Source organism: Hyperolius riggenbachi, chromosome 10 (genome assembly GCF_040937935.1).
Source record: "Hyperolius riggenbachi isolate aHypRig1 chromosome 10, aHypRig1.pri, whole genome shotgun sequence".
NCBI lineage: Eukaryota > Metazoa > Chordata > Amphibia > Anura > Hyperoliidae > Hyperolius > Hyperolius riggenbachi.
The window spans coordinates 30,897,776-30,922,248 of NC_090655.1; the positions used below are offsets into that span (position 1 = coordinate 30,897,776).

Consider the following 24,473-nt stretch of genomic DNA (forward strand, 5'->3'; position numbering starts at 1 on the left):
ATATGTCTGGCTACAAAAAAAAAAATTCTCTTACCTGTGAGTTTTTGAATGAAGATGGACAAACACTTAAAGTTATAGTAACTATGGAAATTCTCATCTGGCAGCAGAGCCTTCATTCAAAAATCCTCAGGTAAAGGTAAGATTGCCCAGAAGTAGTTAGTTTACATATGTGTAGCTTTGCTGGGAACATGTAAGCTCCTTCACTGTAGAGCCTGATGGGATTTGTGTTCTTATGAGCTGATCTATGATCACAGGTGCACAGGAAACTGGAGCAACCAATCAGGTTTCAGCTTCTATATGAAACCAGTATTCTAATTGGTTACTCTGCATAACAGCTCTTGCTCTGGCATTCTTTGCACCTGTCTAGATAATATAATCACAGACCAGTAATAGTGTAACTTGGGCATGGTAAGGAGTGTAAGCTCTTCTGGGAAACGTAAGTGTGCAAACATTGTAAATAAAATATATCGAATAACAGCACAGTTGTTTCAGACTTTCTCTTCCCATGTGTCCACTTGTGCTGCACTCTAATGGAGAGAATTTATGCTTCATGGCTGCTTTTTTTTTTTTTTTTCATATCTTCATTTCTTTTACAGTTTGCAGCCACAACTGGAGTTTAAAGGGAACCTAAACCAAAAGGGGTGGAAGAGGGGAATAAACTTTTACTTACCTGTGGCTTCTACCAGCGGAGTCCATCAACAATCCTCTGGTCACTCACCGCGGTTAAGTTTCATTTTGCCCCAACTACACCTGTGAGGACCTGGCCATGCGTCCTCATTCACGCCAGACCTGTCCTGCGCAGGACAGTCCCAGCGACAGGAGCGTGAACGAGGAAATGCATGGCTAGGGCTGCACAAGCGCAGTGGCCAGTCGGGGCAAAACGAAACTTAGCTGTGACAGCAGACCTGAGGATTGTTAATTGACTTACCTGGGGAATCTGTCAGCCCCCTGCAGCTGTCCTGTGCCCACAAAGTCAAACTCTTTATTCTCTCTCTCCCCCCCCCCCCCCTTTGGTACCCATAAAGTGTAGGATAGTTCCTTGTTTTTGGTGCCCAAGCTAGGAGGTCGATGTTTAATCCAGCCTTCAGTAGCTGATCCAGTTGTTAATGTTGTTCAGTGATTTGCCATCTCCAACTTTCCCTCGCCAGGTGAATTTCAAAAAGCAGCTTAGGAGAAATTTCTGCTTGAGTAAAGAAAAACAAGTTTAATGCCTGGTGCACACCATGCAGCTTCCCATCAGATTGACCACTGTATTTGTATAGAAGTGATTAGAAAAACGATTGGAAACCAGATCAGACCTGTAGGAAATAATCCATTTGACTGTCAATCTGATGAAAAATTGTATTCCACATTCCCCTCCTGTCACCCCATGTAAGCTGTGTTATTGCGCAGTCTGGAATAGCGTCATTTGCAGTAAGCAAGATGGCTGCTGCCTCCTCCACACAGAACACCACACACTCTGCAGCTCTGGCCGACAAGGTGAGAAGACCGTATTACTTAATAGTGATGATCACCCGATGAAAGCCAAATAGGTTTTATTTGGATTTCATGCAGGAAATTAAAGCACCCGGGTAAGGGGGGGGGTTAAACTTCCACAGCATGCATCTTCTTGCATCCGACCCACGGCACTTCCCACGATGCATTCCAAGCCGCGGTCACATGATTACAAACACTTCCTTCTTCCAGGTCGAAGGAGGCAGTGTTGGTAGTCACGTGACATGCTTAGAACGCATCGTGGGAGGCACTGTGTAATGGATTAAAGATGCATGCTGGGTAAGTTTAACCCCCCCCTCTCGCCCAGGTGCGTTAATTACCGGCATGAAATCCAAATGAAACCTATTCGGAATTCATCCGGTGATCATCACTATTACCTTAATGTTATTTAGGTTGAAAATGCATCAAATTTCGATTATCAAATTAATACTAATTTTACCACTTCCATGTAGTATTAGAGCTTACCTACACAGTCTGTTCATAGTATTAATAATTGTGTATCATACCATATGGCGGTGGTAAGATTGGCCAATCATAATTGGATGAGTGCAAACATTTTCAATACTAAGAACAGACTTTGTAGGAAAGCTCTGATTCTACATAAAAGTGATAAAATTGGCAATGATTGGCCAATTAAAATTGGATGTGTGTATGCTCCTTACAGCATGTAAAAACATGGCAGGGATGACATTAAAGGAAAGTTTATGTAAGGTTTTATTTAATGAAGCAGATAAATTTAACTCCATAACAAGATAATCAGATGTCAGCATCTCACACCACCCATGAAACATTCGAGCAATATATGAGCTGGCCAGGATTCTGGTGGGGGTGGTACTTGCCTGCTCACACTCCTCATCTGCTCTGTCTGCTGAGATGGAGGATGTCGCACAGAAGCTGCAGGTCACTGTCATTGGTGGGGGACTCTGTCCTATTGCTGCCTGTAGTTCCTGTCAATAGTGCAGTGTTACCACGCATGATACATGAGGAGCATTTGATAAATCACTAACTGTAGTTCATGATAATTATGAGAAAAGGGAGACCGAGAGCCCAATATAGTGTAGTATGTTGTATAAATAGAGAAAAATGTTAAAAGTAAGTATTAGGCCCGGTTCACACTTGCGGTGGCCCTCCGGAATCGCCGTGCCGGAGCCGCACCGCTTGCAGAACGGACGGAACGGACGCACGGCATAGCAATGAAAGCCTATGCGTCCGTTCACATGCGTCCGTTCTGCCGAACCGGATCCGGGCCGGATCCGGACTCCGGCCTCCGTTCCAACATGCGCTATTTTTTTCATCCGGCTCCTCCGGCAGCCGTATCTGGGGCGGAGCCGGACTGCACCATCCGGCCAATACAAAACCAATGGGAACCGGAGAGCGCACAACACACTGGCTGAGAAATCCGGATGTTCTACCCCACTTCCTATGGGGATTGTTGCGGCGATATTGGATGGGGACACATGGGCAAGCATTTTGGAGTGGAGCAGCACAGCTGGATCCGGAGATGTTGGCAGCATGTCGCAAGGTGGAGGTGAGTGCTAAACAGCAGAGGGCCTGATTCCACAGGTCCCCCTTTTGCTGACCTCCCAGACCCCAACATTTTTTTTGTTTTTAACGTTACTTTTGCCAAACGGATCCGGATCGCATCCTGATGGACACCTGATGCAACCTGACCGGATCCGGATCGGATCCGGATCAGAACCGTATGGTTCCGGTCCGGATCCGGTCAGGTCATCCGGTCCGTTTGGCAAACAACCGCAAGTGTGAACGGGGCCTAATACTTACAAACCTGGGTTGCTCTAAGGCAACCACTGTATACGCAGGTGGGGAGATTAAGCCTGACCCCACTCAGGACTAAGATGTCGCTCTCTGTAGATAGGAAAAGAGGGTATATCACCTTTCCACCAAGGGTGGACAACTTAATATGCAAGGATACAGAGGCGCCAGTAGGATAAAACAAGATAAAAGGTTTAAAACGGTTTAGGTGGCGGTGGTGGACCGTCCACACACAAACAGACAAAAAAATCGCTGTTGATTGTAGAAAAAAAATTCACAATTTATTCACATACTCCTACATAAAAGTGCAACGCGTTTCACGGGCAAACATCCCGCTTCATCAGGCAATAAACGAACGGAGTATCTCACAGCTCTGAGTATATTGATAGCTTGGCACCTCTGTAGGTGCCAAGCTATCAATATACTCAGAGCTGTGAGATACTCCGTTCGTTTATTGCCTGATGAAGCGGGATGTTTGCCCGTGAAACGCGTTGCACTTTTATGTAGGAGTATGAATAAATTGTGAATTTTTCTACAATCAACAGCGATTTTTTGTCTGTTTGTGTGTGGACGGTCCACCACCGCCACCTAAACCGTTTTAAACCTTTTATTTTGTTTTATCCTACTGGCGCCTCTGTATCCTTGCATTTCATGATAATTATGGTTTAAACTACATTTTTACCTGCAGGAAAAAAAACTGACCTTTTTGGGAGGAGGAAATAATTGGGTTTCCAAGGTAAGAAAGGGCACCCTGATCCAGCCAGATAACTTCTGACTCTCTAGATTTAACCACTTGAGGACCCACCCTTTACCCCCTCCCCCCCCCCCCTTAAGGACCAGCGCTGTTTTAGCTGATCTGTGCTGGGTGGGCTGTGCAGCCCCCAGCACAGATCAGGGTGCATGCAAACCGACCAGATCGCCCTCCTTTTTCCCCACTAGGGGGATGATGTGCTGGGGGGTCTGATCGCTCCTGCCTGCCTGGGTGTTGCGCGGGGGGGGCACCTCAAAGCCCCCCTCCGCGGCGAAATTTCCCCCCCCCCCCTCATCCCTGTCCCCCCTGGCAATCTGGGCTGCACAGGACGCTATGCGTCCTGTGCAGCCAGTGACAGGCTGTCACATGGCGGCGATCCCCGGCCGCTGATTGGCAGGGGATCGCCAATCTGCCTTACGGCGCTGCTGCGCAACGTAACAAAGCGGATTTATTCCGCTTGTGTTTACATTTAGCCGCGATCGGCGGCCCGCGGGCTATTCACGGAGCCCCCCGCCGTGAATTTACAGGAAGCAGCCGCTTGCGCGAGCGGCTGCTTCCTGATTAATTAGCCTGCAGCCGGCGACGCAGAACTGCGTCGCTGGTCCTGCAGCTGCCGACGCGCGTTATGAGTGCGCGGTCTGCAAGTGGTTAAAGGAGGCTGACATTTATTTAATGCTATAGCCACTGCCCAGCTGGTTCCCTGCATCTAATCCTTTTAGCCATAGCCCCTGAACAAGCATGCAGATCAGGTGTTTCTGACAAGCATGCTAGTTTCAGGTGTGTGATTCAGACACTACTGGAGGATGAAAGGAAATAAAATAAGTAAGCCTCCATATATAACTGTTGCTTCAGGCTCACTTTAGGGACTAGTTCACACTCCAAATGCAATTGCGCATTGTGATTTGCATTGCAATTCTCATTCAGAATCACATCGCAATTGCCCCCAAAGCCAGCACGTTTGCAATTTATGAAAAATTGTAAATGCTAGCGTGAGAATGATCCCATAGGAATACATTAGCAGCAGTGCTTTGCTGATGGCTGGTGCTGAGAAGTGCCAAAGTGTGAACCAACCATTGGGGGAAGTGAGGTTCAACCATTGAATCTGATGGACACACAACTTCTTTAACTTCAATATAGACAGTGCCCTACTTACAAACAGGTTTGATTTCAGGAGATAGAAAATTGAGTCAAGTGTTATACGTGGTGAAACATGGATTAACTATTTACTTTCGTACAACTCTGGATTTGGACACATGCAATTCACTTTTTCTCCTGGGTTTTCTCCTAGGAGATAATTTTTCATCAATTTATATAAACTTTTTAGCACATTGCAATGGAAAACCAAAAAGTAGGTGAAAGTACCATCATTTTGAGTGTTTGTTTGCTGGTGGTTTTAAAATGCATTTTATTGACAAGTTTGAAATTTTGACCTAGGAGAAAACAAGTGAAAAAGTGAATTGCATATGGACCATAAGTGTAAATCTTTTTTGGTTGTTTTCAACGTGCCTTTCATTTGTTTTAATCCCTTTAGGACTGGACGGCTCTGGCCCCTTAAAGGAAAACTTATGTCAGGAAAAAAAAGACATTTACTCACCCGGGGCATCCCTCAGCCCCCCGAAGCTGTATGGTGCCCTCGCAGCCCCGCTCCGATCGTCCTGTCCCCGCCGGCGGCTACTTCCGGGTTCGGCGACAGCCGCCGACAGGCTGGGAACGCGGCTAATTTTCCGCGTTCCCAGCCGCTATATCACCCCTCTATGCTGCTATAGCGTATATATATACGCTATAGCAGCATAGAGGGTGATATAGCGGCTGGGAACGCGGAAAATCAGCCGCGTTCCCAGGCTGTCGCCGAACCCGGAAGTAGCCGCTGGCGGGGACAGGACGATCGGAGCGGGGCTGTGAGGGCACCGTACAGCTTCGGGGGGCTGAGGGATGCCCCGGGTGAGTAAATGTCATTTTTTTTTTCCTGACTTAAGTTTTCCTTTAAGGACTAAAGCCATCCTTTCCCTATTCTGCCCTGTGATTAGCTGTCATGGGGTCAGGACCCAGATGCAGAAGCTCTGTTGCCTCTGAGACACTGAGGGCCCTTTTCCACTGCATGGGGGGGTGAAGGAAAGGTAACAGTGTACCGGCTCACGGACCGTAGTTTGACCAGCGCTGCACCAGATTGATGGTTTGGAGAGTCTCTAAAGGAAGAATGGGTTTTTGGTTAATGCTGTAACAATGGTAGAAACCCGTTATGTTCCTTGACTCTACCATAGAAATAAGCTGACTATTCAACAGAGTAAATCAGATTTGGAAATGTTTACAGGAAGTCTCCAGCTTACAAACAACTGAAGTTACCATTTTTCATACATATACACTTCACTATTTCTTATGGCACTGAGCAGTGCATAGAAATGAAAATCTGCACCTACGTAGAGCTTCCTCCAGCCCCTCATAGCCCACAAGGTCCCTTGGTGTCCTCTGGTTCCCCTCGGTGGTCCCGCTGTTAGCTTTGTTAAACTAGCGATTTTGGCTAAAGTCATGAGCTACTATGCCTGCGCACCCGACACTATCACACGACTGTCACCGTAAGCCTCCTGCGCATGCGCAGTGTTTAGAGAGCCGCACAGGCGGAGTGCTTCACAATTTCAGCACAACCAGAGAGGACCAAGATATATCTCGCGGGCTACATGGGGCTGGAGGAAACCCAAGGTAAGTGCAGGTTTTTATTTCTATGCACTGCTCAGGGTCCCTTTAAGTGTGTGAAAGTAGTTAATAAATAACCAAAAACCATTGTTTATACCACTGTATATGTCCACAAGTAAACAATCAAAGGGAAGATCACCAACCACGGGGGATTATATAGGGGGGGGGGGGGGGAATTGCTACAGGGAAGCCCTGCTACTGCTCTGCCAGCTCCACTTGTGGGTTTCCTAGGACGGCTGGATACTTTGTTTGCACACTGTGGGTAGCACAGATCGCTACCCACAATGTGCCACCAGCCATCCTAGAGAAAAAGTGGAGCCGGCGGGGCAGAGCAGCTAGAATTCTGTCTGGCGGAATGGACGAGCCTGACTCATCAATACATGTGGTCCTCAACTTACAATCTCCCAAATCTTAAAGTACAACTGTAGTGAGAGGGATATGAAGGCTGCCATATTTATTTATTTATTTATTTTTTTAGCAATATCAGTTGCCTGGCTGTCCTGCTGATCATCTGCAATCATCAGCAATAAACCCTGAACAAGCATGCAGATCAGGTATTTCTGAAATTACTGTCAGATCTGACAAGATTAGCTGCATGCTTGTTTCTGGTGGTTATTCAGACACTACTGCAACCATATAGATCAGCAGGGCTGCCAGGCAGGATACTCGAACTGACATGTGACATGAGATAGACATGTACAGTGCCTAGCACACATAACTATGCTGTTCCTTTTTTTTTATTATTTCTCTGCCTGAAAGAGTTAAATATCAGGTATGTAAGTGGCTGACTCAGTCCTGGCTAAAACAGGAAGTGACTACAGTGTGACCCTCACTGATAAGAAATTTCCTTTTTTTTTTTTACCTCTTTCTTGCTCTCAGAAGCCATTTTCTGCTAGGAAACTGTTTTATAGTTGGAATTTCTTATCAGTAAGGGTCACATTGCAGTCAGTTCCTGTTTCAGTCAGGACTGAATCAGCCACTTAAATACCTGATATTTAACTCTTTCAGCCAGAGAAAGAAAAAAACACAGCATAGTTATTTGTGTGCTAGGCACTGTACATGTGTATCTCATGTCACATGTCAGTTCAGGTATCTTTTAAATGGAAATATATACACCTTGAAACCACTCATCTATATAGCAAGTAAATACCGCCTTGTAATTCATCTGTACAGCTCTCAAACTGTCGGCCAAGTCCCGATCCCGGCTGATGACTGTTATTGTGTGATTGTACATAATTTAAAGGGAACCTAAACTGAGAAGGATGTGGATTTTTCATTTTAAAATTATACCAGTTGCCGGACTCTCCTGCTGATCCTGTGTCTCTAATACTTTCAGCCACAGCCCCTCAACAAGCATGCAAATCAGGTGCTCTGACTGAAGTTAGACTGGATTAGCTGCATGCTTGTTTCAGGTCTGTGATTCTGCCACTACTGCAGCCAAAGAGATCAGCAGGACTGCCAAGCAACTGGTATTGTTTAAAAGGAAACATCCATATGCCTCTCAGGTAAAGTTCCCCTTTAATTCTACATAGGCACAGCCATAGTAAGGTACCCAAATGCTGCCTCTACCACTGACCTGTGACCCTGCTTTGCATGGCACATATCTGTTGTGTGTGGCAGTGTGAGATTGCCAGGCTGCTGGACCCTTCTGCCCTAACTTACACAGGAATGTAGAAGGTGGGCATCTAATCACGTGGGGGAGGTGGTGGATCCAGGAGTAACATGAGAGGTAACATCAGGTGGGGAGATTAAATTAAAGTCCAATAATTTCTTTGCCTGCAAATTTCATGTAAATAAGATGCAGCTTGAACCAATAAAACATTTTCAGAAAGTTATTCTGGTTCAATTTTAACCGGTTCAGCCCCACAGTGTCAAAAACCTCACACATCTGAGCAACGTTTACCTCCCATTCATTCACCAATAACTGTATCACAATGAATTGATCTATATCTCGTTTTTCCGCCACTAATTAGGCTTTCTTTGAGTGGTACATTTTGATAAGAATTATTTCTGCTAAATCCATTTTAACAGGAAGATTAACAAAGAAATGAAAAAAAAAAAACATTTCTCTGTTTTTAGCCATTATAGTTTGAAATTGATATACACTACCGTAATTAAAACACATGTATTTTATTTTGCCCATTTGTCCCGGTTATTACACCGTTTAAGTGATGTACCTATCACAATTTATGGCGCCAAAATTATATTTAGAAATAAGTGCATACTTTCAATTTGTGTCCATCACTATTTACAAGCTTATAATTTAAAAATATAATATACACTCTTGACATGCGTATTTAAAAAGTTCAGACCCTTAGGTAACTGTTTTTTTTTACTGTAATTTTTTTTATTAACCTCTTGAGGACTGCAGTGCTACTACCCCCTCCCCTAGTGACCAGGCCATTTTTAGTAAAATAGGCCACTGCAGCTTTAAGGCTAAGCTGCAGGGCCACACAACATAGCACACAAATGGTTTCCCCCCCCCTTTTTTCCCCACCAACAGAGCTCTCTGTTAGTGGGGTCTGATTGCTCCCCCATGTTTGTTTGTTTAAATAACAATATTTATAAAATAAAAAATAAATAAACAAAAAAACCCCTCCTTAAAAATGTTCCCTCCAGCCAGCCAATTATGGCGATCGGCTGTCATAGGTTTTTCTGCCTATGAGAGCCGATCGCTCTCTTGTCCCCCAGGGGGACAGCCGTGTGACACGGCTGTCCCCAGTACAGCGCTGCTGCTGATCGCATCGCTGTACATGGAAATAGACAGCGATCACGCCGTTTAACAGTCTCCTGAGCGGCAATTAGCCTGCGCACGATCTCCTGCAAAACAGAGCCCCAGGACTTTACGGCAATCGGCGTTAGGCGGTCCTGGGGCTGCTGCCGCAGCCACACCCATCGGCGTGACATGGTCGTCAAGAAGTTAAAAATGTATTTGGGTAATTTTTGGTGTGGGAGGGAAACAGCTAATTTTAAATGTAAAATAAAGTAATTGTTTAGACGGCAGTCTCTGATGAGAGAATGTCGGGTTTTGTGCGGGGGACATAGATCAATGGGTGATGCTAGAGGCAGGAGCGCGCAGCAGCAGAACCTATCTGGACGAACATATAGGCTGAACTGGTTAAACTGCATAGAATTTACATGAAATTGGAATGCAAGGATAAATCTCATTGATAATCCCTAGGATCAGGAAATTTTACAACAGGGTGAAAATAATGGCATAAAATAGTTATGCAGATATGATCCAACCCCCACATGATCATGCCTTTGTCTGTAATGTGCTCACAATACACACTCCCAATTACTCCTGTAGCTGGCGGTTCCTTCTCTCTGCAACATGGGCCTTTTCACACTTAAGCCAGTTGCATTATGATATGATCATACTGCAATGTAGCAAAAAAGTCGCTGTGGTGTGACTATACAGTGAGGCACCACACTCAACGTGAACAGGCTCACGGAAATACCAATATATTGCATAGTGATGATGTGACATAACGTACACTGTGTGAAAGGGCTTTAAGCAATGACCCAAGTAGCACAACATGTAATTCTTACCTGCGGCTCCTGGGTGTGAGTGTTGGGGACTGAGCACTGACCTCCTCTTTCTCCATCGCTTCATTCTCTCCAGCTGGTAAGCTGCAATCTCTGTACATCCAGGTTATGGGAAAAGTAGAGAAATAAGAGACAATACAGAACACCCACATTCATGTAATTAAGGTGCCGGGAAATTTGGGTGTAGGGCAAAGCCAAGAAACGGCTTGCACGGCTGCAAAAGTCCCAGCGCATTGTACACCCAAATTTCCTGCAGTGTCTCGCAATGCTCACTGTACACTTTACCCATCCATCCTGATGTTCACCACATCTTCACATCTTGAATAATTTGGAGTTTATAGAGGAGCATGCTGCCACCATAGTGACACTGGGGCAACAAGGTACAACTCTAGCACCACAAACGCTGGCTTTCCACAAGGTGGAATTCCTTTGGACTTTTCAAAATGCATACAGAATTCACATCGTCCTGGAACAACACTGAATTATTTGCATCTCACAGAACCTCCCCATTACAAAGTGACAATTTCCCTCAATTTTTACTGCGGTTTGGATGCCATTCTCCATAGAGCCTGGCAAGAACCTCCATCTGCCAGAAGTGATTGCAGGTTGGTGGAAGGATACGAGCAGCACGATGTAGGGTGATGGGGCTCTGGCCGGTCAGAGATACACATCGCTGGATGAGGGTCTTGTCTGTGTGGGGACACATCTCATCCAGAGCTCTGGTCAGCTCCTCCAATGTCAGGTGTCCAGTGTGGGTCTTCATGCGAGTGGCCAGCTCAGCCTGACACTGGTGGAGAAAAGAAACCATCAGCTAAGTGATCGGCACAGAACTTATTGATTTATATAGCACCAGCAACTTCCATTAACTCTACTGCTTCAGCCAATAACCTGAACACTGGAGAAGACCACTTACTGTCAGCTCTAGTAAGAGAAGGTCTGTGAGCACAGTGTTACCTCTAGTCAAGAGTCCTGTGCACACTCGAGCCCCATGGTCAATGTGACGCAAATTGTTCAAAGTTCATCCAGGATTATGCAAATTAATGCAGCATGAAAATGGACCAATCAAATTCCACTGGTTTAATTTTCCAAGCTTCATACATTTGCATACTCCTTTATGAACAATTTGCATCTCATTGACCATTCCTAGTCAGATATCCTCATGTTACACTATATTGGGTGTCAGTATAGTTTAGACAAGCCAGCAAGAAAGTCCAGAAGGACTTGGGTCTGGGTGGACAGCATCCTCAAAAACAGCTAGGTTCTTTCTAGGTACCGGTGTACACAAATGTTTGAACATGTAGTCTGCACCCCCTAGGTACTTAACTGTATATATCTGTGGCCAGGGAAGTAATTGGAACGCCTGAATTTGGAGGCGTGTTCTAATACTTTCAGCAATATTGGGAGCTAGTATGGTTTAGTTGACCCAGAGAGAAAGTCCATAGGGAACAACGTCTACAGGTTGAAACATTCGAATTGGCTGAATAATATGGGTGTATTATTACTACAACCTATTTGAAACGTAGATGTTCAAGAGGATGCTGTCCACCCAATCACTATAGCGTAATTTCCCTATGGACTTCCTTGCTGGGTCAGCTAAACCATACTAGCTCCCAAGATTGCCAAAAGAATTAGAACACACCTCCAAATTCAGGTGTTCCACTTACTTCCCTGGCCACAGGTGTATACAATTGAGCAGCTAGGGGTGCTGCCTATATCTACAAACATCTGTGGTGGAAGGGGTAGCTCTCAGGAGCTCAGTGAATTCCAGCATTGTACTGTGATAGGATGCCACCCACCCATGTGACATCAAACTGCTAAACATTCTACAGTCAGTGGTGATACTTTAGGAGATATGTGACTCTAAAGCCCCATCTACACAAAACGATTCTTTGTGTGATTCGATTACGATTCTATTTATGATCCGTTTAAATCCGACACGTCCGATTGGGATTTGATTCAATTTGATTCAATTCGATTTGCCATTGCAAAACAATGGCAAATCAAATCCCGATCAGACATGCATGATTTAATCGGATCATAATCGAATCGCACAAAGAATCGTATCGTGTACATGGGGCTTAACATTTGAACAAATGACAAAGCTTAACACTTTGGGATAAGATGCAATATATGAGCTCTTACTTCTAGAATGAGGGGATCTCGGTGCTGCAGAATGCGGCGAAGCACAAACCCCATAATGCAGGCAGGTGATACACGTTTGTTGCTATAAGCAGTGAACTCCAGCAGCAGACGGTCCTGTTCAGTTTCCTGTAAGAAAATAAATTTCCATTCATTCATGTGCAATAGAGGTCCCGTCTATAATGTCAGAAGCTATCATATTCTACTACAGAGCAAGCACAGGGCAGCAGCAGCACCCACAACCAGCTACTCCAGGGCCAAACAGAAGGCCTCTGATATGGGTGAATCCTGACTAAGCATCTGAATTACATTAAGAGCCTACAGGCACAGAAGCTTAAATTCCGCCTCTCAGCAGATTATATAACCTGGGCCACTCCCTCTTTATGCTGATAAACGCAGGCTAAAAACACACACAAAAACAAACTTATGTTGAAGTATATAACCTATATATGACATCTGTGACCTTTAAAGAAAAAAGACTAAAGTCATTACATGTCCAATACTATATGTGCAGCCACAGGGACAAGTAAATCGTCGCTGTGCTTTCGTAAAAAAGAAAAAAAAAATCTGATCTTAGACTGGAGGGAGCAGGTGGACATTAGCTGGAGGTTGAGACGGTTGAATTTTGCCACCATCGGCCGCCTATAGACTCATGCCTACTGTGCCTATTGGCAAACCCAGCCTTGTCTTGGAACACCTATAACCTTCAACTCCCTGCTTAAAGAGAACCTGTACTGAGTAAAAATATTTAAAATAAACACATGAGGTCACTTCAAATGAACATTACATAGTTACCTTGCCATCAGTTCCTCCCAGAAGCTCACCATTTTCTTCTGACAATAATCCCTTCCAGTTCTGACAATATTTTGTCAGATCTGAAAAATATCAGTTGCTGTCAGTTATAGCCGAGAGGAAAACTGATGTACCAGGTAATGTCCATGTTTCCCTATGGCTCAAGTGGGCGATGTTACAGTTTAACTGTGTGCTGACCAGAAAGCTGTTATGGGTAATGTCCATTTTCAAAATGGAGGACGGAAAATTCCCTTGATCACAGTGAACAAACAGGACGTGGGACAGGAGAAAGACACTGAGGAGTAGACTACATGGAAGGTAAGTATGACTTGAGTATGCTTATTTTGACTTTTAATTTTCAGTTCAGGTTTTCTTTAAACCCACCCCCCCACCCTCCGTTTCCTCCCTCTCTGCCACAGATTTAGCCACCCACTTCACCAACAAAATTGTCTCCATCCGCCAAGAAATATCCAATCTTCACCTCCTACCCCCTCCCAACCAGCTCCTCCTCCACCTTATCCTCCCCTCACATCCTTCACTCCTACTACCACCGAGGAAGTCAACCACCTACTGCAGACTTCCCATACCACTACTTCCCCCCTTGACCCCATCCCTTCTGATTTACTCCAGCCTCACTTCACGGAATTGGCCCCAGTCCTCACTACCCTGTTCAACCTCTCCCTATCCACAGGCACCTTCCCCACAGACTTCAAGCAGGCCACTGTACTACCCCTGCTCAAGAAATCCTCACTCGACCCCTCGCTACCCTCCAACTACCGTCCTATCTCCCTCCTCCCCTTTGCCTCAAAACTCCTTGAGCGTCTGGTTCACAAACGCCTGACCCAGTACCTCAATGCCAACTCACTGCTAGACCCACTCCAATCTGGATTTTGGCCTGCCCACTCAACCGAAACTGCTCTCACCAAAGTGGTCAACGACTTTGCCTTAGCTAAAGCTGAAGGTAAATACTCCATTCTCCTCCTCCTTGACCTGTCAGCAGCTTTTGACACAGTAGATCATCCCCAACTCCTCCAGTCCCTCCAGTCCTTGGGCATTCACGATCTCGCCCTGTCCTGGCTTTCATCCTACCTCTCCAACCGCTCCTTCACGACCACCTTCAATGAGTCCTCGTCCACCCCCAACCACCTCTCGGTGGGAGTCCCCCAAGGTTCGGTCCTTGGCCCCCTACTGTTCACCCTATACACATCCTCCATTGGCAAGGTTATCTCCTCCATGGGTTTTAACTATCATCTGTATGCAGATGACACCCAGATCTACCTCCACACCGCTGACATATCCACCACTACCATGGACAAGGTCTCCTCCTGCCTATCAGCCATCTCCTCCTGGATGTCCGCTAGGTTCCTGAAACTAAATCTAGACAAAACGGAATTTATGATCTTCCCACCCCGGCCATCCACGAATCTCCCAGATGTGCATGTCACTGTTAACCACACTACCATTCGCCCTACCTCTCAAGCCCGCTGTCTGGGTGTCACCCTGGACTCCGCACTCTCCTTCACGTCCCACATCCAAAACCTCACAAAGTCCTGCAACTTCCACCTTCGGAACATCTGTAAGATTCGCCCTTTCCTGACCTCTGCCACCACCAAAATCCTCATCCATGCCCTCATAATTTCCCGCCTTGACTACTGCAATGCCCTGCTGTCTGGTCTCCCTATGACCCGAACAGCCCCACTGCAGTCCATCATGAATGCGGCAGCCAGAATTATCCACTGCTCCCATCGCTCCACCACGGCAGATCCCCTCCTAGAATCCCTCCACTGGCTTCCTATCCAGTCCAGAATCAGATTCAAGATACTGTGTCTGACCTACAAATCTGTCCACAAAACCTGTCCAACCTACATTTCCGATCTTACTCAGAGGTACACACCTAGCCGCTCGCTCCGCTCTTCCAATGAACTTCGCCTAACCGCCCCCCGCATCACCCAGTCCCATGCACGCCTCCAGGACTTCTCAAGAGCTGCTCCAACACTATGGAACTCCCTACCTCCACCCATTAGGGCAGCCCCCTCCTTCAACATCTTCAAGAAAGCCCTCAAAACTCACCTTTTCACTCTGGCCTACTACCCCTCACAAGTGCTCTAAACCTACAGCTGAACTCTGGTCCCCTACCATTCGTGTCCTTACCTCTCCCTCTAGATTGTAAGCCTTTGGGCAGGGTCCTCTTCCTTTTGTGTCCTACCTGATCTTGCACCTCCATTACTGTGAACCCATGCTATGCATCTGAGTGAACCTAACTTGCCTAATCTCCATGCTCCATCCAGTGACTGACTAAGCATTACCTGGTACTCATACTGTGCTGTGTGATCTGGTTTTCTTGTATTCCTGTATTGTCATATTGCTGTATGTCACCCCTAAATATTGTCTGTAACCTAAATTAATGTTCAGCGCTGCGTAATATGTTGGCGCTTTATAAATACAATAAATAAATAAATAAATAAATAAATAAGGTGATTTGAAAGGTTTTTCAGTAGCAAATCACAGATTTTTTTTCCTTTCACTTTCTAACCATTCCTGGCTCTATGACAGGGGAACTTGAAATGGGTCACACAACACTTTCAAAATTCATACATGAAGTCTTCTGTGCCTCTCCTGTCTTTATCGGAGATACGCTTGCTGGTAAGCGAAGATTCCCCCCATACCCCCCGCAGACACAGAACCTGACCCCATGAGGCCACACTCACCTCTAGGAAGTGGTAGTGCTGCTGGAGGAAGAGCTGGAACTGGTCCATGTCTGATACTGGAGATGCCTGCAGAACTTCAGTGTGAAGCAGGATGTAGCCAAGTGTAGCAGGATCCAGGTCATGCTGGAGTACCGCACCCACCAGACACAAGACCTGCAAGGAATATCACAGCACTCAGCCAACCGTTTATAGTCCATATTACACCATTGCCACATGTCAAAGACTGACCTGACTATTCAGGGAGTATCTCCTCAATGCAGAAAGGTAATCTTCCAGTCCCCGAGAGCTGATGTCTTCTCTGATGTAGCGTCTCTGGAAGAATTCCCACATTGTGTCCTAAATATCAAACATGCTTCTTTAACAATGGAACCGGAAATCTTGGTGCTCTGGCTGATCATCTAAAATTTAGTATTTAGCCTCTAAATACTTGATTATGACAACTATGGCACCTGCTTACCAGCTTTTCAATTCACGGTACTGTACTTATCTGAAGAAGAGAGGTCTGGGACTTAGGTCCCAGACTGCTTCTATCCAAGTATTTATAGAAAAAGCTGAAATTTGACTTCCAGGTGTTCCTATACCTACCTGAATAGGAGAGGTCTGGGACCTGACTCCCAGGTGTTCCTGTACCTACATGGATAGGAGCGGTCTGGGACCCGACTTCCAGGTGTTCCTGTACCTACATGGATAGGAGCGGTCTGGGACCCGACTTCCAGGTGTTCCTGTACCTACATGGATAGGAGAGGTATAAGACCTGGTGTTCCTGTACGTACATGAATAGGAAACATCTGAGACCAGACATCCAGGTAATCCTGTACTTAGCTAGAAGGCAGGCCCCAGATCTCTCCTAACCAGGTAGGTAATGAAACATGGAAAGGAGAGTTCTAGGGCCTATCCTCCAGAAGATCCTATACCTACCTGTAAAGGGTCTAGAACATGTCCTTGGTGTTCCATACTTACCTTGGTAGGAGAGGTCTAGGACATATCCTTCAGGTGATCCCATACTCACCTGGATAGAAGTGGAATGGAATCTGTCCTCCAGCTGGAGCTACGTGAACAGGAGAGGTCTGGAACCTGCTGATCAGTTTTTCCTGTACCTACATGGATAGTAGAAGTTTGATACCCAGTTTCCTGGTGAACGTCTATCTAAATAGATGCCTTCCAGATGTTCCAATACCTACATGGATAGGAGAGATCTGGGACTTGCCTTGCATCTCTTCTGGTACCTACCTAGATAAGTAAGATTTGGGACCTGCCTTCTAACTGTTCCAGTACCTACCTGGATAGGAGAGGCCTGCAACCTGCCTTCCAACTGAAGAACAATGTTGGCTGCAACCTGCTGTGTCAGAGACAGACAAAGGTCCTGTGAGAAAAACATGGCATTAATTAGAAGCGGAGACTGGGATTTTATTCAGCACACAGATTTATACTATGACATTCTGGTTGTAATATAAATACACATTTGCCTTTCAGAGGTGTTACTTAAAGGGAACCTGAGGTGAGAGCTATGGAGGCTGCCATATTTATTTCCTTTTCAACAATGCAACTTGCCTGGCTGTCCTGCTGATCCTCTGCCTCTAATACATTTAGCTATAGACCCTGAACAAGCATGCAGATGGTGTGTTCCTAGCATTACAGTTCAAGTGTACAGCCAGCTTTCAAGCTTTGCTACTCCCCTACCATCAGCACAAGGTAAGCCAAAATACCAACCTTTTACCTTAAAACACTGGTCATGTGATTTGTGCAATGCTTTTCTGAACAAGCGTAAACAAATGCTAAAGGTGGCCACTATCGGTCCAACTTCTAGCAAAAATCGTTTAAGCGATCAGAAATTCTGATCAGATTGGTTGTAAATCTCCATTGATGGGCACAATCGATTACAAACTATTCTAAAAATAGTCATCCAATTAGATTTTCCTCAAACCAAAATTTGGATTTTCTTGTTGGTTGTGATAGATAGGAAGCAAAGATTGGTTCGTTGATGGTTTAGTGAACGATTTTTATTTCGATCCGAATTATCTGATCGCTCAAACAATTTTTCGCTAGAAATTGGATCATTAGTGGCCACCTTAACCACTTCAGGATTCAGCCTTTACCCCCCCCCTTAAGGACCAGCGCTGATTTCTAAGATCTGTGCTGGGTGGGCTCTACAGTCCCCAGCACAGATCAAATAACAGGCAGAGCGACCTGATCGCCCTCCTTTTTTCCCCACTAGGGGGATGATGTGCTGGGGGGGTCTGATCGCTACTGCATGCGGGGGGGGGGGGGGGGGGGGCACCTCAAAGCCCCCTCCACGGCAGGATTCTCCCTCTTCTCCCTCTCCCTCGATCGGAGGCTGCACAGGAACGGATCTGTCCTGTGCAGCCTCTAACAGGCTCCTGCCTGTCATGTGACAGCGATCCCTGGCCGCTGATTGGCCGGGGATCGCTGATCTAGTACAACGCTGCTACTGTTAGCAGCGTTGTAAAAATGTAAACAAAGCGTATTATTTCCGCTTGTGTTTACATTTAGCCTGCAAGCCGCGATCGGCGGCCCACAGGCTATTCGCGGAGCCCCCCGCCGTGAATTAACAGGAAGCAGCCACTCGCGTGAGCGGCTGTTTCCTGATTAATTAGCCTGCAGCCGGCGACGCAGATGTGCGTCGCTGGTCCTGCAGCTACCACTTTGCCGATGCGCGTTATGAGTGGGCGGTCGGCAAGTGGTTAAGAGTGTCTGGCAGAAATGAACATTCCCACTCCTCTCCCTCAGTTCTGTTATGTGGTATTACTCCCTCCCCCCACGTGTTGTGCTGGTCCAGAAGTGTTGTTGCTAGGTGGACCAGGGAAGATGAAACTATGGCCAGCCAGGCATATAATAATAGACAATCTGGCAAACAATAGTTTTCATCATCGATCATAAATTAGAAAGCAGTGATTACATTACCATTCAAAATTCAGCAGATTAGAATTAGATTGCAAGCTCTGAGGACAGCCAGTGACATGACTACTCTGTAAAGTGCTGCAGATGTCAGTGCTCTATAAATACACAATAATACAGCAGGGCATTAGACTATGAATATGGTAGATTGTGAGCTTCTCTGAGGACAGTCAGTGACATGACTATGTACTCTGTAAAGTGCTGCAGATGTCAGTGCTCTATAAATACATAATTACAGCAGGCACAGAAGTTATTCTAAATATGGCAAAGACAGTCAACCCTTTGCACACTCACATGCAAATGTTCATACAAATACATTCACAGAAATCAATCATCCAGGAACACTGCTATCCCTATGGATCCTGCTACAGAGTAATGCCATTGTTCCATGTGTGTTTTACTGCGAGCAGATTCACTTTACATGTCACCTCAGTTGCTTTGATAAGTAAATATTAAGCTGGCCATATGCAGGCTGACTATGACCCATTATGCCAGGCCTTTCCATGGAATTGGATTGGCTAGTGTTTGATTCCCTATTTACAGGGCATGCTCAGTGTCCACAGATTTCAGCATCAATAGAACCACATGTTCTATTGTCTAATGCCATGCCATACTATACTATGGGCCATCAATCCTCCATCACTCCTGCCCATTAAATGGAAAAATTAACTCATGTATGGTCAGCTTTAGTATACATAGACAGGGTGCATGACATCACCATTGCAAACAAATTCAAAGATTATGCTTATTAACCACCTTAGCGGTATGGACGAGCTCAGCTCGTCCATTACCGCCAGAGGGTGCCGCTCAGGCCCTGCTGGGCCGATTTACATGAAATAAAGAGCAGCACACGCAGCCGGCACTTTGCCAGCCGCGTGTGCTGCCCGATCGCCGCCGCTCTGCGGCGATCCGCCGCGAGCAGCGGCGAAAGAGGGTCCCCCCAGCCGCCTGAGCCCTGCGCAGCCGGAACAAATAGTTCCGGCCAGCGCTAAGGGCTGGATCGGAGGCGGCAGACGTCAGGACGTCGGCTGACGTCCATGACGTCACTCCGCTCGTCGCTATGGCGACGATCTAAGCAAAACAAGGAAGGCCGCTCATTGCGGCCTTCCTTGTTTATTCTGGGCGCCGGAGGCGATCAGAAGAACGCCTCCGGAGCGCCATCTAGTGGGCTTTCATGCAGCCAACTTTCAGTTGGCTGCATGAAATATTTTTTTTTTTATTTAAAAAAAACCCTCATGCAGCTGCCCTGGCGATCTTAATAGAACGCCAGGGTGGTTAATGGTTTAGAACGTTATCCCCGCCCATCCACCAGAAGTGATGTACAGACCAGTGATATCATCCGGCAGGATTCTCTCTTCATATGTATCCATTTCTCATATTCTGTCCCAAGCCGGGAGAGGCTCCTGTCCTGAAAATACACAGGAACCAATATTACTGTGCAGTGCTGTGAGGATTATCATATGCTGCACACAGGCAACGCTATAGAGAGGAAGCCGCTGAAGGATTGCATATTATTATTATTGATTTATAAAGCGCCAACATTTTCTGTGGCGCTGTACAAAGTGAGAAACAAACATGGGGTACATAATAATACAGACAATGGTGCACACCAATATACAAGATACATAATTAGTGACAAAATACAAAAATGATACAAAATACAGAATACAAAATACAGAATACAGAATTGGTAAGGACAGTGGTAAAAGTAACATGATAAATAAAATGTATAATAATTTTTAAGACACAAAATAGGGAGAGAGAGTCCTGCCCTTGCAAGCTTACAATCTAAAAGATATGAACTGATATTGTCGCATTGCAACAGTCCCGCATGCTGTGTAATCAAAGCATTAAGGGAGATATCACCTTGCTGAGAAAATGCAATTTATTCACTTTATCACTGTATATGTATACAGCAAGGCTTAAAGGGACTCCGAGCAGTGCAGAAACTATGGAAAGATGCACATCATTTTAAAGCGCTCTTTCTCCTCTTTCCAATGATATATAAACCGCCACCCTACGCCTTTTAGTTTTCGCTATTTTCGCGATTGAAATTGCCGCGGCCGCGATTTCGATCGCGAAAATAGAGAAAACTAAAAGGCGTAGGGCAACGATGTAGGTGTCGTCAGAAAGAGGAGAAAGAGAGCTTTAAAATGATATCCATCAAGCCATAGTTATATTGTATTACACAGGGCGACTTTTTGTCAAAGTCAGCAGCTGCATTCAGCAGAATGGAGCTGCTGACACTGGGGAAAGTGTCGTCCTGTGTAATACAATATAACTATGGCTTGATGGATATCATTTTAAAGCTCTCTTTCTCCTCTTTCTGACGACACCTAAATCGTTGCCCTACACCTTTTAGTTTTCTCTATTTTCGCGATCGAAATCGCGGTCGCGGCAATTTCAATCGCGAAAATAGCGAAAACTAAAAGACGTAGGGTGGTGGTTTATATATCATTGGAAAGAGGAGAAAGAGAGCTTTAAAATGATATGCATCTTTCCATAGTTTCTGCACTGCTCGGAGTCCCTTTAAGGGACAACTGAAGTGAGAGGTATATGGAGGCTGCCATGTTTATTTCCTTTTAAACTGGCAGCCCTGCTGATCTCTTTGGCTGCAGTAGTTTCAGAATTACCCAATTCAAACAAGCATGTGGCTAATGCAGTCAGACACCGGATCTGCCGCATGCTTGTTCAGGACACCACTGCGGATAATGCCAGATATAGGTGCCCCCAGTAGAGGTAGCCTGGAATAGTTGCCCCCACTATAGGTAGCCTGGAATAGTTGCCCCCATTATAGGTAGCCTGGAACAGTTGCCCCCCAGTATAGGTAGCCTGAAATAGTTGCCCCCCAGTATAGGTAGCCTGGAATAGTTGCCCCCCAGTATAGGTAGCCTGGAATAGTTGCCCCCCAGTATAGGTAGCCTGGAATAGTTGCCCCCAGTATAGGTAGCCTGGAATAGTTGCCCCCAGTATAGGTAGCCTGGAATAGTTGCCCCCAGTATAGGTAGCCTGGAATAGTTGCCCCCAGTATAGGTAGCCTGGAATAGTTGCCCCCAGTATAGGTAGCCTGGAATAGTTGCCCCCAGTATAGGTAGCCTGGAATAGTTGCCCCCAGTATAGGTAGCCTGGAATAGTTGCCCCCAGTATAGGTAGCCTGGAATAGTTGCCCCCACTATAGGTAGCCTGGAATAGTTGCCCCCAGTATAGGTAGCCTGGAATAGTTGCCCCCCAGTATAGGTAGCCTGGAATACCCCCAGTATAGGTAGCCTGGAATAGTTGCCCCCATTATAGGTAGCCTGGAATAGTTGCCCCCATTATAGGTAGCCTGGAATAGTTGCCCCCAGTATAGGTAGCCTGGAATAGTTGCCCCCATTATAGGTAGCCTGGAATAGTTGCCCCAATTATAGGTAGCCTGGAATAGTTGCCCCCAGTATAGGTAGCCTGGAATAGTTGCCCCCCAGTATAGGTAGCCTGGAATAGTTGCCCCCAGTATAGGTAGCCTGGAATAGTTGCCAGCATTATAGGTAGTCTGGAATAGTTGCCCCAAGTATAGGTAGCCTGGAATAGTTGCCCCCAGTATAGGTAGCCTGGAATAGTTGCCCTGCAGTATAGGTAGCCTAGAATAGTTGCCCCCAGTATAGGTAGCCTGGAATAGTTGCCCCCAGTATAGGTAGCCTGGAATAGTTGCCCCCAGTATAGGTAGCCTGGAATAGTTGCCCCCAGTATAGGTAGCCTGGAATAGTTGCCAGCATTATAGGTAGCCTGGAATAGTTGCCCCCAGTATAGGTAGCCTGGAATAGTTGCCCCCAGTATAGGTAGCCTGGAATAGTTGCCCCCAGTATAGGTAGCCTGGAATAGTTGCCCCCAGTATAGGTAGCCTGGAATAGTTGCCCCCACTATAGGTAGCCTGGAATAGTTGTCCCCAGTATAGGTAGCCTGGAACAGTTGCCCCCAGTATAGGTAGCCTGGAATAGTTGCCCCCATTATAGGTAGCCTGGAATAGTTGCCCCCACTATAGGTAGCCTGGAATAGTTGCCCCCACTATAGGTAGCCTGGAATAGTTGCCCTACCAGTATAGGTAGCCTGGAATAGTTGCCCCCAGTATAGGTAGCCTGGAATAGTTGCCCCCAGTATAGGTAGCCTGGAATAGTTGCCCCCAGTATAGGTAGCCTGGAATAGTTGCCCCCAGTATAGGTAGCCTGGAATAGTTGCCCCCCAGTATAGGTAGCCTGGAATAGTTGCCCCCCAGTATAGGTAGCCTGGAATAGTTGCCCCCTAGTATAGGTAGCCTGGAATAGTTGCCCCATATAGGTAGCCTGGAATAGTTGCCCCCAGTATAGGTAGCCTGGAATAGTTGCCCCCAGTATAGGTAGCCTGGAATAGTTGCCCCCAGTATAGGTAGCCTGGGATAGTTGCCCCTAGTATAGGTAGCCTGGAATAGTTGCCCCCAGTATAGGTAGCCTGGAATAGTTGCCCCCAGTATAGGTAGCCTGGAATAGTTGCCCCCAGTATAGGTAGCCTGGAATAGTTGCCCCCAGTATAGGTAGCCTGGAATAGTTGCCCCCAGTATAGGTAGCCTGGAATAGTTGCCCCCCACTATAGGTAGCCTGGAATAGTTGCCCCCCAGTATAGGTAGCCTGGAATAGTTGCCCCCCAGTATAGGTAGCCTGGAATGGTTGCCCCCAGTATAGGTAGCCTGGAATAGTTGCCCCCATTATAGGTAGCCTGGAATAGTTGCCCCCATTATAGGTAGCCTGGAATAGTTGCCCCCAGTATAGGTAGCCTGGAATAGTTGCCCCCATTATAGGTAGCCTGGAATAGTTGCCCCCAGTATAGGTAGCCTGGAATAGTTGCCCCCAGTATAGGTAGCCTGGAATAGTTGCCCCCAGTATAGGTAGCCTGGAATAGTTGCCCCCATTATAGGTAGCCTGGAATAGTTGCCCCCAGTATAGGTAGCCTGGAATAGTTGCCCCCAGTATAGGTAGCCTGGAATAGTTGCCCCCAGTATAGGTAGCCTGAAATAGTTGCCCCCCAGTATAGGTAGCCTGGAATAGTTGCCCCCCAGTATAGGTAGCCTGGAATAGTTGCCCCCCAGTATAGGTAGCCTGGAATAGTTGCCCCCAGTATAGGTAGCCTGGAATAGTTGCCCCCAGTATAGGTAGCCTGGAATAGTTGCCCCCAGTATAGGTAGCCTGGAATAGTTGCCCCCATTATAGGTAGCCTGGAATAGTTGCCCCCAGTATAGGTAGCCTGGAATAGTTGCCCCCAGTATAGGTAGCCTGGAATAGTTGCCCCCAGTATAGGTAGCCTGGAATAGTTGCCCCCAGTATAGGTAGCCTGGAATAGTTGCCCCCACTATAGGTAGCCTGGAATAGTTGCCCCCAGTATAGGTAGCCTGGAATAGTTGCCCCCCAGTATAGGTAGCCTGGAATACCCCCAGTATAGGTAGCCTGGAATAGTTGCCCCCATTATAGGTAGCCTGGAATAGTTGCCCCCATTATAGGTAGCCTGGAATAGTTGCCCCCAGTATAGGTAGCCTGGAATAGTTGCCCCCATTATAGGTAGCCTGGAATAGTTGCCCCAATTATAGGTAGCCTGGAATAGTTGCCCCCAGTATAGGTAGCCTGGAATAGTTGCCCCCCAGTATAGGTAGCCTGGAA

At 46.3% G+C, this 24,473-nt stretch overlaps 1 protein-coding gene across 3 annotated transcripts in view; it reads right to left on the minus strand.

Moving 5' to 3' along the window:
• Window positions 1–2,190: 2,190 nt before the first annotated feature.
• Window positions 2,191–24,473, minus strand: part of LOC137533948 (uncharacterized) — a 238,874-nt gene continuing 216,591 nt past the window's right edge. For all 3 annotated transcript variants that reach the window (XM_068255268.1, XM_068255267.1, XM_068255269.1), the window contains exons 16-23: window positions 20,141–20,221; window positions 17,177–17,260; window positions 16,126–16,233; window positions 15,898–16,050; window positions 12,401–12,526; window positions 10,880–11,045; window positions 10,262–10,351; window positions 2,191–2,441 (exon numbers count right to left, since the gene is read on the minus strand). In XM_068255268.1, the coding sequence (XP_068111369.1) occupies window positions 2,347–2,441; window positions 10,262–10,351; window positions 10,880–11,045; window positions 12,401–12,526; window positions 15,898–16,050; window positions 16,126–16,233; window positions 17,177–17,260; window positions 20,141–20,221 (903 nt within the window). In that variant the 3' untranslated portion in view covers window positions 2,191–2,346. The remainder of the gene's footprint in view (window positions 2,442–10,261; window positions 10,352–10,879; window positions 11,046–12,400; window positions 12,527–15,897; window positions 16,051–16,125; window positions 16,234–17,176; window positions 17,261–20,140; window positions 20,222–24,473) is intronic.